The sequence below is a fragment of the Aethalodelphis obliquidens genome, unplaced genomic scaffold, assembly GCF_003676395.1.
Source record: "Aethalodelphis obliquidens isolate GAN/ISIS:26980383/991018 unplaced genomic scaffold, ASM367639v1 scaffold59, whole genome shotgun sequence".
In the NCBI taxonomy this organism is placed as follows: domain Eukaryota; kingdom Metazoa; phylum Chordata; class Mammalia; order Artiodactyla; family Delphinidae; genus Aethalodelphis; species Aethalodelphis obliquidens.
Genome location: NW_020838003.1, coordinates 9,962,256 through 9,974,967, shown reverse-complemented (window position 1 = coordinate 9,974,967; position 12,712 = coordinate 9,962,256). Strand labels below are relative to the sequence as shown.

Below are 12,712 nucleotides of genomic sequence, written 5' to 3'. Positions count from 1 at the left end.
ATATATATATATATATATATATATATATATATATATAACTCAAATGATAGTCAGTGATTTTCTACTGGCATTCCATTAAAACACACACATGCATATTCACACATATCACAAACACACACAAGATTAAGGCAAAAAACTAAACTAAAATTCTTATTTGTCCAATCTCTCTTCAGTTTCTCTTCTGCTTATGGCAGTAAGCAAACCTACATAAAACTGAGTGAAGGAACTTCCCTGGTGGCACAGTGGTTAAGAATCCACCTGCCAACACAGGGGACACGGGTTCAATCCCTGGCCCGGGAAGATCCCACATGCCGCAGAGCAACTAAGCCCATGAGCCACAACTACTGAGCCTGCGTTCTAGAGCCCTCGAGCCACAACTACTGAGCCCGCAAGCCACAACTACTGAAGCCCACGTGCTGCAACGAGAAGCCACAGCAATGTGAAGCCTGCACACCGCAACAAAGGGTAGACCCCGCTCACCACAACTAGAGAAAGCCCGCGCGCAGCAACGAAGACCCAACGCAGCCAAAAATAAATAAATACAATAAATAAATTTATTTAAAAAAACCAACAACTGAGCAAAGAAGAAAAGTTTTTATTAATTACCACATGAAATTGACACGACATCCTATTAGGCTGAACTAGGATAAATAATGCTGTTATAAAATTTACATTTCTCATATCCATTTCAGAGAAAACATTAGATATTAGGGCTCTTCTAGGCCTTATGGACAAATTTCAGCAAACCTTTTGTTTTTTAATAGTAAACAGCAGTTAACATATGTTCTCAAACTGTGCTAAGAAGTAGTTAGCAAGGTTAACTCTGAAATCTGTGATAAGTGGCAGGGTTAGGACTGTTTTGTTAAACGTTAGGAAGCACATTTCTATTTTAGCTGTTACATTAGTGCATCTTTTTCACTGGTAAGGCAACTGCTTGCTGTGGGTACCACAACGATTAGCAAGTTTCTTAAGTAACAGATATATGATTAATCAAGACTCAAATGAGTTTCCTTTCCCAACTTTGCTCTCTTTTGGAGCAGAAACAAATAGCATTGTCATTTGTAAATAGGGAAGGTTAACAGCTTGAAATTCAGTTGCTGTAATCTTCTAACTCACAATTTAAAAGAGGAGTAGATTATTACTAGGAATGTCTTCGAAATACTTCTAGTTTTTAAAATAACCAGGCTTCTGAGTAACTTCTCAAACCTACCTTTCTATTTTGGTACATGACTTGATAAACATAACACATTTGACCTGTATAGTAGTAATTTCTTCTATCAATTATATTTCGCCCTCAATAATGGTTAGAGCTGTGGTTTCAAACAATTTCTACATATAAAGCATCATCTTTAAATAAGTTTCCTTTTCACTGAACTGAGATTCTTTTTCCCACTTACGTGCTTGTGAAAGGTAATTTGAACATACACACACTTACATACCTTATGTATGTGTATGTATGTATTTTTTAAGTAAGTTACTTTTACCATTAGAATAAAACTAGACTACAGGGACAACTCTGTGAAGACAGTTTGGTCTTCCTTAGAACTCCTCCTCTAGGTTGAGGAAGGCAGGTACAGTTCACTGAAGGACGTGATGAGGCTGAAGTAAGTCTTCTCATCATCTGTTAACCCCGCATTGCCAGGTCTCACCACCACAGCTACGTGCACGTCAGCTTCCTCAGCAGCGCTGGCCTCTGCGAAAATCCAAATATGTGTCAGAAATGGCAGAATATGATGTTTGGGATTTGCTTCAAAATAATCAGAGGGATGTGGGAATGTAACAAGTAAGTCTGGTCCAGATTTGGTAACTGTTGAAGCTAAAAGACAAGCACAGGGGGTGGACTTATTATTCTTTTATATAATTTTTAATTTTTCCATAAAAATTTTTTTCAAATGCATAACTAACTGTACTGATAGACAAGGAGGGCAGTGTGTCCTAGACTTCTAAGCTTTATTAAGTACTTATGAATGCACAAAGACAGAGCCATGTCCACAGCTTTCTTCCATCCCCTCCCATCAGTCCTACAGAGAACTGAGCTGTTTCCCAAAGGACAGGCTGTCAGAAATAATACCAATTAAATAGATACGGGGCAAATGGAATCCCAGGATCTAATCAGGCTGAAATACCTACTCTCACACCTGGAGCCCAAACATGTCACAACCCTTGGCTAGACTGCCCATCTTTTTTGTCTGACAAATTCCTACTCTTCAAAATTCAGCTCAAATATTCTATCTTCTAGAGCTACTACCATCTGTATTAGAACATCCTATGTGCTCCATTAACACCCTGTATTTAGTCCTATCAAGACAATATGATTTGACATGTTATTATCTGTTGTCTCTCTCCTCATTGGACTAAGAGTGTTTTAAGATCAGTGACTGCGTGGAAGTAAAAACAGGACTAGTCAAATGAAACTAAGTAAGCTATGTATTTGAGGGGATATCTCTAATATGTCTTGGGTTAGTACCCCTCCTCATTTTGTGTCCATCTGAAAGATAATAGCTAATACCTTGTATTAATTTAGCACCTACTATGTGCCAGGTACTATGCTAGGACCAGAGATATGTGAACAAAACAAAGTTCCTGCTTTCCTGGAACTTCCATTCCCATCTACATCTTCACAACAACCCTGAGGTTGTTAGTATTACTATCTCCATTCTACAGATGCAGAAACTGAGAGCTAGCAAGTGGTAGAGGTGAAATTTGAAATCGTGTGTCAGACTCTGTGGTCTGTGCTCTAGAACAAGGGTCAGCAAATTATGGCCCACCGCCTGTTTTTGTAAACATGGTCTTATTGGAACACAGTCACACCCACTCACTTATGTACTATCTGTGGCTTCTTTTGCATTACAAGGACCAGAGTTGAACAGCTACTACCCGGCCCTTTACAGCAGTGGTCGCCAACCTTTTTGGCACCAGGGACTGATTTCATGGACGACAATTTTTCCACGGACCGGGGTAGTGGTGGGGGACGGTTCAGGCGGTAATGCGAGCGACAGGGAGCGGCAGATGTAGCTTCCCTCGCTTGCCCGCCACTCACCTCCTGCTGTGCGGCCCGCATCCTAACAGGGGATTGGGGATCCCCTGCTTTACCGAACAATTTTGCCAACTCCTGCTCTAGAGCATTGCTGCTCTGAGTGTAGTCCCTGGACCAGCAGTGTGGAAATCACGTGGAAGCTTGTTACAAATACAGAATGTCAGGTTCCCCAATGTGCAACTACTGAATTAGGACCTGCAATTTAACAAATGACTCCTCTGCACAGATAGTAAGTTTTGATCAGAAATTTCAAGGAAGGAAAACTGGCAAGAGAGGAGGAATTGTAGGCAGACATAAAGTACATGTGCAAACAGTAGGAGAATGGACACAGGACACAGGTCTGTGGTCACAGAGATGGGGCATACTCGGGCAGATAGAGCAAAACTGGGGAAGAATCTGAAACACATTCTTTGCAATTCAGATCTGGTGTAATAAGAAACCCCAGCAGTTTCTCAATCTGTGGAAAACAGCCAGAGCAACGGAATGCATTAATTAAAGGGCAGCAGTACTAAGAAAGAGTAAATGGGGCAGAGCTGTCTCTTCCACCTACCCACCTCCTATGAAAGGACTGTCACCTCCCAGAGCAAAAATAGTGCTCCAAAATCCCCACCTCTGGCAAATTCTGCAGATGCCATTCACTCCAGCAGCAAAGGCATTGCCTTCCACGCACCCCAAGTTCCCAGCCTGGCTGCCTCAAGCACAGTCCTCTGGACCAGCAACCCAGGATCTCAACCACGTTGAGTCATCACGATCCATGTGGGACTTACTAGTGGCCGTTCCACATTCAGCCTCTTACCAAGATCACCGTGGGGCAAGTTTTTGTCCTTAAGCATCTATTTGCTCTTTTCATATATTATTGAGACACTTATCTAATAATACTTGTTGACTTCAAACCCTGGACCTCTTTTTTCTTTCCCTCCAAAGGGAAAAGTCTTTCAGTTCTCTCTTTTATATTTGAGTATTATTTGGGATATCAACTTAGTCTTCCACTCTGCCTTGGCAGTGGAAGTCTGGACACGTGCTACTAAAACACAGGATCAGAGACAATAGAAAAGAGCAAGGCAGGTAGCCAGGTGCCTGGCCCTGTCCCAGCTACAGGTGAGCCCAGGTCTGGCCCTACTGCCTAAGCAGGAGTGGGGCTGGCAGAAGATGAACGGCAGGAATAAAACCTCCTTGCAGAGGACTCAAGGGAGAGACAACTTGGAGATTATCTCTAGTCTCTAAAGAGAATAGGAATAATTTCTGGGACTGCAACCTAAGGATATGGCTTAAGTGAAAAGAGAAAAACTTGAAATTATGATGTACTTTGATGGCAACTAGAAAAAAAATGTGGCTAAAGACAAGAATATGAAGAAACTATAAGTGGTCTTCGGGCAGGGGTTACAATTATTAGCGGTAACCAAAAAGCAGGGAATAAGGCGAGAGTCTGGGGATCACAGGTTGAATCATGCATTCAATCCCAGAATGCTTGGGACAGGCTGACTTTGTGGGGAGCTGCAGCCACAAAGCAGATCTCTAATTCTAAGCCTGCAGACACTCACCGTTCAAAATCCTAGCGGAGTTAAATATAGGGCAAACCATGGATTTTCATCTCCAACAGCCCTGTTTACGTGAATGATTAGAAAAGCAATTCACAGGTTAAACCAGCTAAACTCACCAGAAAGAGACCTATTTCCTTTGCATAAGGAGCAAAACAAAGCAAAAGGTCTTCAAATTATCATTCCTCACACCTTTATCTACACAGATAGTAAAGTGACCTCCCCAGCCCACCACTCAAAGCCCCAAAAAGCCATTCAAGGAAGAGGGTAAAATGTAGCTTTGAATCAGTAAATGGTTTATACACAGAAATATGACAGGCAAACATTTACAGTACGCTGACAGTTCAAAGCAGAGGCCAGGTGAAATGGCTATTGGTACATAGGTGTAGCCTGGCCAGCTGGTTACACAGTGAACCTTGAAGCTGTGTGTCCACACGTCTGTCTCTCACCTTCAGTGCAGTTAAGACACGCAAATGCAAAGCTTTCCAGGATGCAGAAAAATAAGATGACAGCTTGTAGAACCTTGCACTTTGAGGCTGACCCAAACCAGGACGTGTAGCAGGGGCAGGTCTCCGCTAAATCTACTGAGCTTTCAAAATTCCAAACAACAAATGGCTGTGATTTGCTACCATCTCCCTAGATCAAAAATTCCAGTCTAGATTCACCGAGGATTGAAATTTAACAAAGATATTAGCGGTTACTGAATGTCAACTGTACGTCAGGTAAAATTAAGCCTGTCTACCACTCTTTCTCTGGAACACACATTATGACTTCTTGAAGGCATTAGATGACCTATGCTGGTTAAGATATTTTTTTAAAACTGCTTCACAAATTAGTATATATTTGTTTATATGCCTACAGATCGTACCTAATATGATAAACCAAAGCAGCAGACAAAGAATATACTCACACACGCTAGCACAGATAAGATGCCTTTGCCAGCAGCCTGGGTTTGCCTTTGGGCGGTATCTCTGAAAAGTCCCAGTGAGTGGGAGTGACTCTAGTTCTGCGACAACTGAACAGAAGGGCTGGAGGGATGAATGTCAACTACAGATTGCCGAAGCTGCTTCCACGGGGCCCAGGAGTCCCTCGGAGCCACCAGATAGGAGAGCGCCCCTGCCCTCCGCCCCTTTTCCCTACTTCCCTTCTTGAGCCTGGTGAAATAGATGTAGTGTATCAGAGCAGCTGCACTGTACACAGAGCCCTGTACTATGGGTAAACGAAGGGTAAAACTTATGATCCAAGATGAATGGAAGACACACAAAAAAGTAAAACTATCCTCCAACACAAGTGCAATTACAAATACACCAAAGTAGGACCCCGAGAGATACACAGACTCTAAGGAAAATGACCACAAGATCAAAGGCTGCAGCCAGCAGGGGGAGTCTGGGAAAGCCTCGCCAGCCGGGGGCAGGGACCCCCCACCTCCCCCAGCACCCCCCGACCTCTTCGCCTGCTGCTGCTTGCTTCCGTCTTCACTACCGGTTCCTTCTGTAATTCTCTGGAGGACACATATTCTCATACAGATAGATGCTTGAGCGTATGCTTTACGTTTGGTCAAAACTGCTCTTGAGGGCTTCCCTGGTGGCGCAGTGGTTGAGAGCCTGCCTGCTAGTGCAGGGGACACCGGTTCGTGCCCCGGTCCGGGAAGATCCCACATGCCGCGGAGCGGCTGGGCCCGTGAGCCATGGCCGCTGAGGCTGCGCATCCGGAGCCTGTGCTCCGCAACGGGAGAGGCCGCAACAGTGAGAGGCCCGCGTACCGCAAAAAAACCTGCTCTTGAAATCACTTAAATTGCCGATACTGTACAGTATGTGCTGTTTCATACATTCACTCCTTACAGTGATAATGCATGTGCTAATGCACTGTATATCATATAAAGAGGGCCATGCTGGGTAAAAAAGATGCCAATTTTTAAACATGAGATCCGTGTGCAGTGAGGCTGAGCTTTACAACATGAGGGGCGCCCAGGGCCTGAGCCCATCTGAGGGAAGGGAGAAATGAGGTTCCTCCTCGCTGAGGGGCAGTGCTCATCAGCCAGCAGGAAAATGAGGCAAAATCGCTCCAACTACAGACTTCTCTCTCTCTCTCTCTCACTTTTTTTTGCTGAGGGTATATAGCTGATCTCACTGCTGTTAAGTACATTTGATGCAGGTCCCCTGTGACTTGACTGTGCTGGACTGGCCACACACCCACCCTCATACTCCTGGCTGCATGCTCCTTCCCACCCTCACCGCTGGGTGCCTCTGTTATCTCCCCATTTCATGTTAAAAGGAGACAAATTCATCTTTCCAATGCCACTTCCCCCAAGGATGGGTAGATGGAGAGGGAGGTGGGTTGGCTGTTTCACTGTTTCCTTTTATAAACCTGCTTCATTTTCCAAGGCTACCCACATAAATTTTCTTCACGAAGGCAAAGCGTGTGCAGTGCCAGGCTCGGCTCCCACCCTGGAGTGTACAGTGCAAGAAGTCAGATTACTCACCTCGGGTAACGTCCGTCAGAAACAAGATGTTGTTGGTTGAGCACCCAATGCTGCTGGCAATCTTTCGATAACTCTCACTCTCCACTTTGTGTCCAATCTTGGTATCAAAGTGACCGTCCACAAGCTGGACACAGAGAAGGGGAAAGAACGATGCTACTAACACACATGCAACCCAGCCCCTCTGTCTCTCATCCCTTTTCTCTGAACTACTCGACAATCATAGTGACTTCATCCACTCAACAAATATTCCCTGTAAGTCTACTTCATAGAGAATTTTATGGAAGCTACAAAAAGTAAATATAAACTAAGGTTTTATAGAAATAAACATTTGGAAAAAGAAAACTACCAATTCAATGTATATAAGATCATTTTATAATCTTGGCCTTCTTCCATTAGCATTAATTTTGTATCCAAAATCTTTTAAAATATATATGCCATACTTCCTATCCTTAAAACACTATATTCACTCAAACTACTTGTTAGACTGGGTTTCACCCGATGAAAGGTTCTCAACATTGTCCTTTTGATCCCAGAATGACCAGATTTCTCTAACCTGCCTAATTAGTAAGCTATTACTTTACTTTCAAGAAACCTTCATTTTCTAATTAAAACATTTTTAAATTCTACCCAAGAGCTCATATATACCCTTGACATCTTAGAAATAATTGGGGTCAAATATATAACTTACTAATTTAACCAACAGTCATTAAAATAAGTTCACATTTAGGATCAGCTATTACGATGTGATCTTTCGAATATTTTCAGAACTTTTCACAAACTAAAAATAAGCCTAACAAAGATAAATTAAGGTAATATTAATATTGTGATTTTTAAAGTTAATAATTGTTTTGCATATTTTCTTTCTCTCTGAAGTCTGCCTCACACTAAGCAAGTGTAGAATAAAGTTTTATTACTGAACTCGGAGGGTAATTACTGTGTCCTGTCTACTATCACCTTATTGTCTATTTCATCAGAGAGAGCAGAAAAGAAGCTTATATCTGTATTCAGAGGAGAATAGTTAACAAGCAATTAAAGGGTTTTACTACTGATTTAATATTTGACTTAGAACTAAGATGAAAAGCAGGAAAGTAAGATGAGACTATGACAATCTCCAAAGTCAAAGTGTTCTCTGCACATGGTAGAGGGTCAATAAATATTTATTTAAAAAAAAATAGTTGGCTGAGTAAACTACTGTGAATCACTAATTTCAGCCTGTATTCAGTTAGTCAACATTTCTTTTTAAAGTCCTAAATGTAGTCCCTTTTTCCAATGACTACCCTGTCTTCCAGGGGACGTAGGGACTGTGGGACAGAAAAGCTAGCAAGACTTTTCTCAGGTACAAGGAATGTTAATAGGAGGCCTTAAGTAATCACTGTGTAATAACATGCCCAGTTCTCTTACAGAAGAATGCTGAATCTGCTAAAATAAAATCTGTCTCTCTCCAAAGTACCAGAAACAAATGAATCCACCATGTAGTCTCCTGCATTCAAGAAGTCTGTGTGCCCTTTTGTGAGGGATAGTGGCATGTGCCACTCTTTTACATCTTACCTAATACTTTAAACAACCAAAAGAAGCCATTAGTTTCCTTTGCTTTGGGTTGATGATTTTCTAATACTGACAAGATAGCTGATTTACAAGCTAGCTTAGGTCTTATTTATCTGTGAGATATATATATATATATATATATATATATATATATATATATGTATGTATATGGTTCTAATACTACTGTCATCAGAATCACTTAGGGTAGATATTTGAAAATGCAGATTCCCGACCGTAGCCCAGACCTTCTGATATAGATTTGCCAGGAAACAGGGCCCAGGGATCTACATTTTTAACAAACTCCCCAGGTGATCCTTATGCACAGCAAAGTTTAAGAACCCCTGATGCAAAGATTGGTACCACAGCTACACTTCACCCTTCCACAATGTATTCCCCAGTTTTTCCACTTCTTTTTTACAACCTGCATAGCATATGTAAATGCAATTATCTGAATGCTGCTTAGCTTATAACTTTAGCACTCACATTCACTGTTTTATGCTTTGATGGTGTCAAAAAACCAAAGTAATCGGGTAACCTACCTCAAGAATATCTCCCTCTGTAGAATGCCCAAATAACAGTTTCTGTGCCTCTACACTCCCTGAAGAATAGATATACACCTTCATTCCAGCCTCTCTCCATTTCCTGACTGCTGGAACCACATCTTCAAAGAACCTAGAGGGAAGACCACCAAGTTGAAATGAAGGAACATGTTATCCAGCCAAATGAAAACCAGTCAAATAGCTGCCACAAGTTTCTCTATTTGTGTCCAAATGGTGGCCAGGAAAAGCACCTCCATGAGACTGTGAACTCCTGCAGATCTAATGAGCGTGTCCCCAGAGTTCCAGGGTCACAGTAGATTAGAAGCAGTAATTTAGGTCGAGGGGAGAAGAGTTTTTGACAGACAGCCACACTAAGGACAGTAAAAAGTGATTATAGAAAAAGAGATAAAATAAGAAAGGAATTTTTTTTAATTGAAGTATAGTTAATTTACAATGTTGTGTTAGTTTCTGGTATACAGGAAAGTGATTCAGTCATATATATATATATATATATATATATATATATATACATTTTCAGATTCTTTTCCATTATAGTTTATCACAAGACACTGAATACAGTTCCTTGAGAAAGGGATTTTTTTAATTGCCAAGAAATTCAAAAAAGCAAACAACAATACTAGTATACTATTGTGTGCCTTTGATATAATTCATGACGAGAAAAGGTTCAATTATGTCCAGTGTGCCTTAAGAGAGCATGGAAATGCTTTTAGAAAGATCTACACCCAAACAATTAAAAAAATGTTTGGAGGCTCAAAGCTATTAATCTTTGATTAGCTAGAAAACAGAACTACGTTTCTTGAGAACTAAGAAAACCTTAGGTTTTACTATACAGGAAAAAAATTATGTAACAAAGCAGTTAACAGACATGTACCATTTCACATTAGCTAATCAGCAATGATTCCTGACAGTCTTGTTCACCAACTCTACAGTGGACAGCATCACAGGAGATGAGTGAAAAGAGAAGTACAAGCAACTTGGGATGTGGAACCAGTCATCTATAAAAGATTAACTGGAAAATGTCAGAGAAGTCTTCTACTGGATGAAACAACATTGAACAAAATGAAGAAAAGGGATTAGCTACTAGTTCAAAACAAGCAGTAACTGTTACTTTGTATGTTACTTTGCACTCAGAGACAGGATTAGTCCATGTTGAATTTGCAGATTGTTATTGCTCCAAAGCAGGGCTTAGAAGTCAAAGATGATTTATTTCAAGTCCTTGGTTTTATAATTAAGGAACTAAAACCAGGAGAAGGATGGGCTAACTCCTGTGAGCATCATCTCCTGACTCCAATGCTTTGAGTGTTTTACCAAGTGAACTAACTGATATTTACTTCCACATCACTGGCTTATCCTGAAATTCTAAAGCATCCTTAAAAGGTGGAAGCCCCTTGTAAAGTACGTAAGGAATGGCATCTCAGTTGACAGAAAAACAAAAGAAATATAGGCAGCTAGTAACAGTCTTGGATCTTAGGGTTTACATCAGGCAATGCCCTGAAATCCTTAGTGGCAGCAACTTATTAAGATTTCTTAACATAGCAACATAGGACTCACGAGTCTCCTTCGGCAGGAGTGCTCTTAGGAACCCCACAATCAAGACTCCGAGGTCTGGAAGTTGCTGTAAGAGCACAGAACAGAGTGGCACTGCTGACACTGAGTAACCCCACAGTGACGGGGTGCATAATTTTATAGCATTCTTACTTCTCTAACAGAGCAGAAAGCAGGTAATCTAACTTTCAATCCTGGGAAGCAGCCCAACAGTGCTGTCACTCATACACTAAGGATCAGATATGACTCAGTTCAAGGAAGTTGCCATTTTCTAAGAAGCTGTTTTTTGTGTGTGGGGTTTTTTTTTTTTTCTTTTTTAATTGGAGTATAGTTGATTTACATCTAGGAAGCTGTTTTAGACTTGAGTTAAAAGTCTCCAACCATCACACAAAGCCAGACATGGGCCTGGGGGATTTACCTGGGTGAAATGCTTTATCCCAGCTTTGAAAAAACAAAACAAAATAACTCACTCACTTGTTGGAATAAAAAGAATGTTGATTTTATCTACTTGGCAAATCATGCAACTTACACTGGAGAGAGAGGACTAGTGGAAAATGTATTTGCTTTGGTGGCTAGTGAAGTGTTTAGAGTCACTTGAGGAGCTACATACTCTGCTTTCATGCTCCCAGCTTTGAATGCCGCTCTCCACATGTGGCCCTGCAGCTGTTTCAGCGCCATGGTCTTCCGGTCCAGAGACATCTGCCAGCACACGTTATCTACCACGGCCTGGATCATCCGCTGCAGGTCATCCGCCCCATTCCCGGATGCTGCTGGGATCGGAACAGCCCCATCCAGGTGGGAGTCCTCTTCAGCCTTTAAATCATAAACAACACAAAATTTGTTTCTTACTCATTTTTAAAAAGATCCCTTAAATGATACCTGAAAACTAGCAGACCAACTTTCTCCAACCACCATTAGCACCGAGCCCTGTTAAAATTAAAGTATCCTACGCTTTGGGACTGATATGAATGATTCCTAAAAAAAACTGGATTATAATTAATAAATTTACCTTTCCCGTATCACTAAAGCTGAAACTTAAACCAAGAGGCATGTTGTGTGTGAGAAAAGAGATAGCACAAAATGATAAAATGTTATAATAAGACCTGGTTTGTTGATTCACTTACTAGGATCAACAAACCAGGACTTCAATTAAATCAGATCATTTTCTCTGCACTATAACTAACTGAGGAAGAAATAAAGAAAATCTCAGTGAAATTAGTTTATGGCTGGAATTCAATGAAAAGAAACTAGTGAAGCAATGTCTGGGGTTGGTTTACATTCAGTCTCCTGCTATCTCCCACATCTTGCAAAACCTTAATAGCTATTTAGAAGCTGTTTAGTCTATGACAATGCATATGTCCAATCCCTAAAGACTCAATGATTGATTTATATGCTACAATGAGGGATTATGTATGTATGTTTCAACAACAGGAGTTGAGACAACAAAAAAAGGTAAAGAAGGGAGTGTTTCAGACTAACCCTGAGTTATCTGGAAAATTCAACAAATCCAAATGCCCCATGCCTCAAAGGATGTAACTCTCTTTCCAATCCTAACTTCTAACATTATAGAATTTACAGAAAGCCTTCCACATTGTCCAATGTAGAAAATTAACTCAGAAAAGCCAGAGAGTTAGCTCTGCATAGCATGTAAGACCTTTGCCAATGAAGCAATTTTAATAAGAAAAACAACAGATCGGTAGTTCCACAGCACACGATGTGGAAGGAGAAAGACTGAAAACTGGGGAGGGATCAAAGTAGAACAAAGTACATGTAACGAAGGCGAAGGCAGGTATGAAGGCTGGGCTGAATGTGAGCTGGGGAGAGAGGTATGTGAGGGCCCAGGAACTCTGTGGAGGGGCAGCAGGGGCTCATGCCATGAGGAGAAGAGAGTGGAGAATGAGGTGATGGGGTGTTATCACTTGGAGACATTGATGAAAAATGTGATCAGATGGCACAAGACCCTTTTGCATTCCACCCAGAAATGACTTAGTTTTATAAATACATG

At 41.2% G+C, this 12,712-nt stretch overlaps 1 protein-coding gene across 2 annotated transcripts in view; it reads right to left on the bottom strand.

Moving 5' to 3' along the window:
- Positions 1-575: 575 nt before the first annotated feature.
- The window catches only part of ENOPH1 (enolase-phosphatase 1), a 35,603-nt gene continuing 23,466 nt past the window's right edge, over positions 576-12,712 (bottom strand). For both annotated transcript variants that reach the window (XM_027087497.1, XM_027087498.1), the window contains exons 3-6: positions 11,318-11,520; positions 9,142-9,274; positions 7,058-7,181; positions 576-1,693 (exon numbers count right to left, since the gene is read on the bottom strand). In XM_027087497.1, coding sequence (XP_026943298.1) covers positions 1,554-1,693; positions 7,058-7,181; positions 9,142-9,274; positions 11,318-11,520 — 600 coding nt within the window. In that variant the 3' untranslated portion in view covers positions 576-1,553. The remainder of the gene's footprint in view (positions 1,694-7,057; positions 7,182-9,141; positions 9,275-11,317; positions 11,521-12,712) is intronic.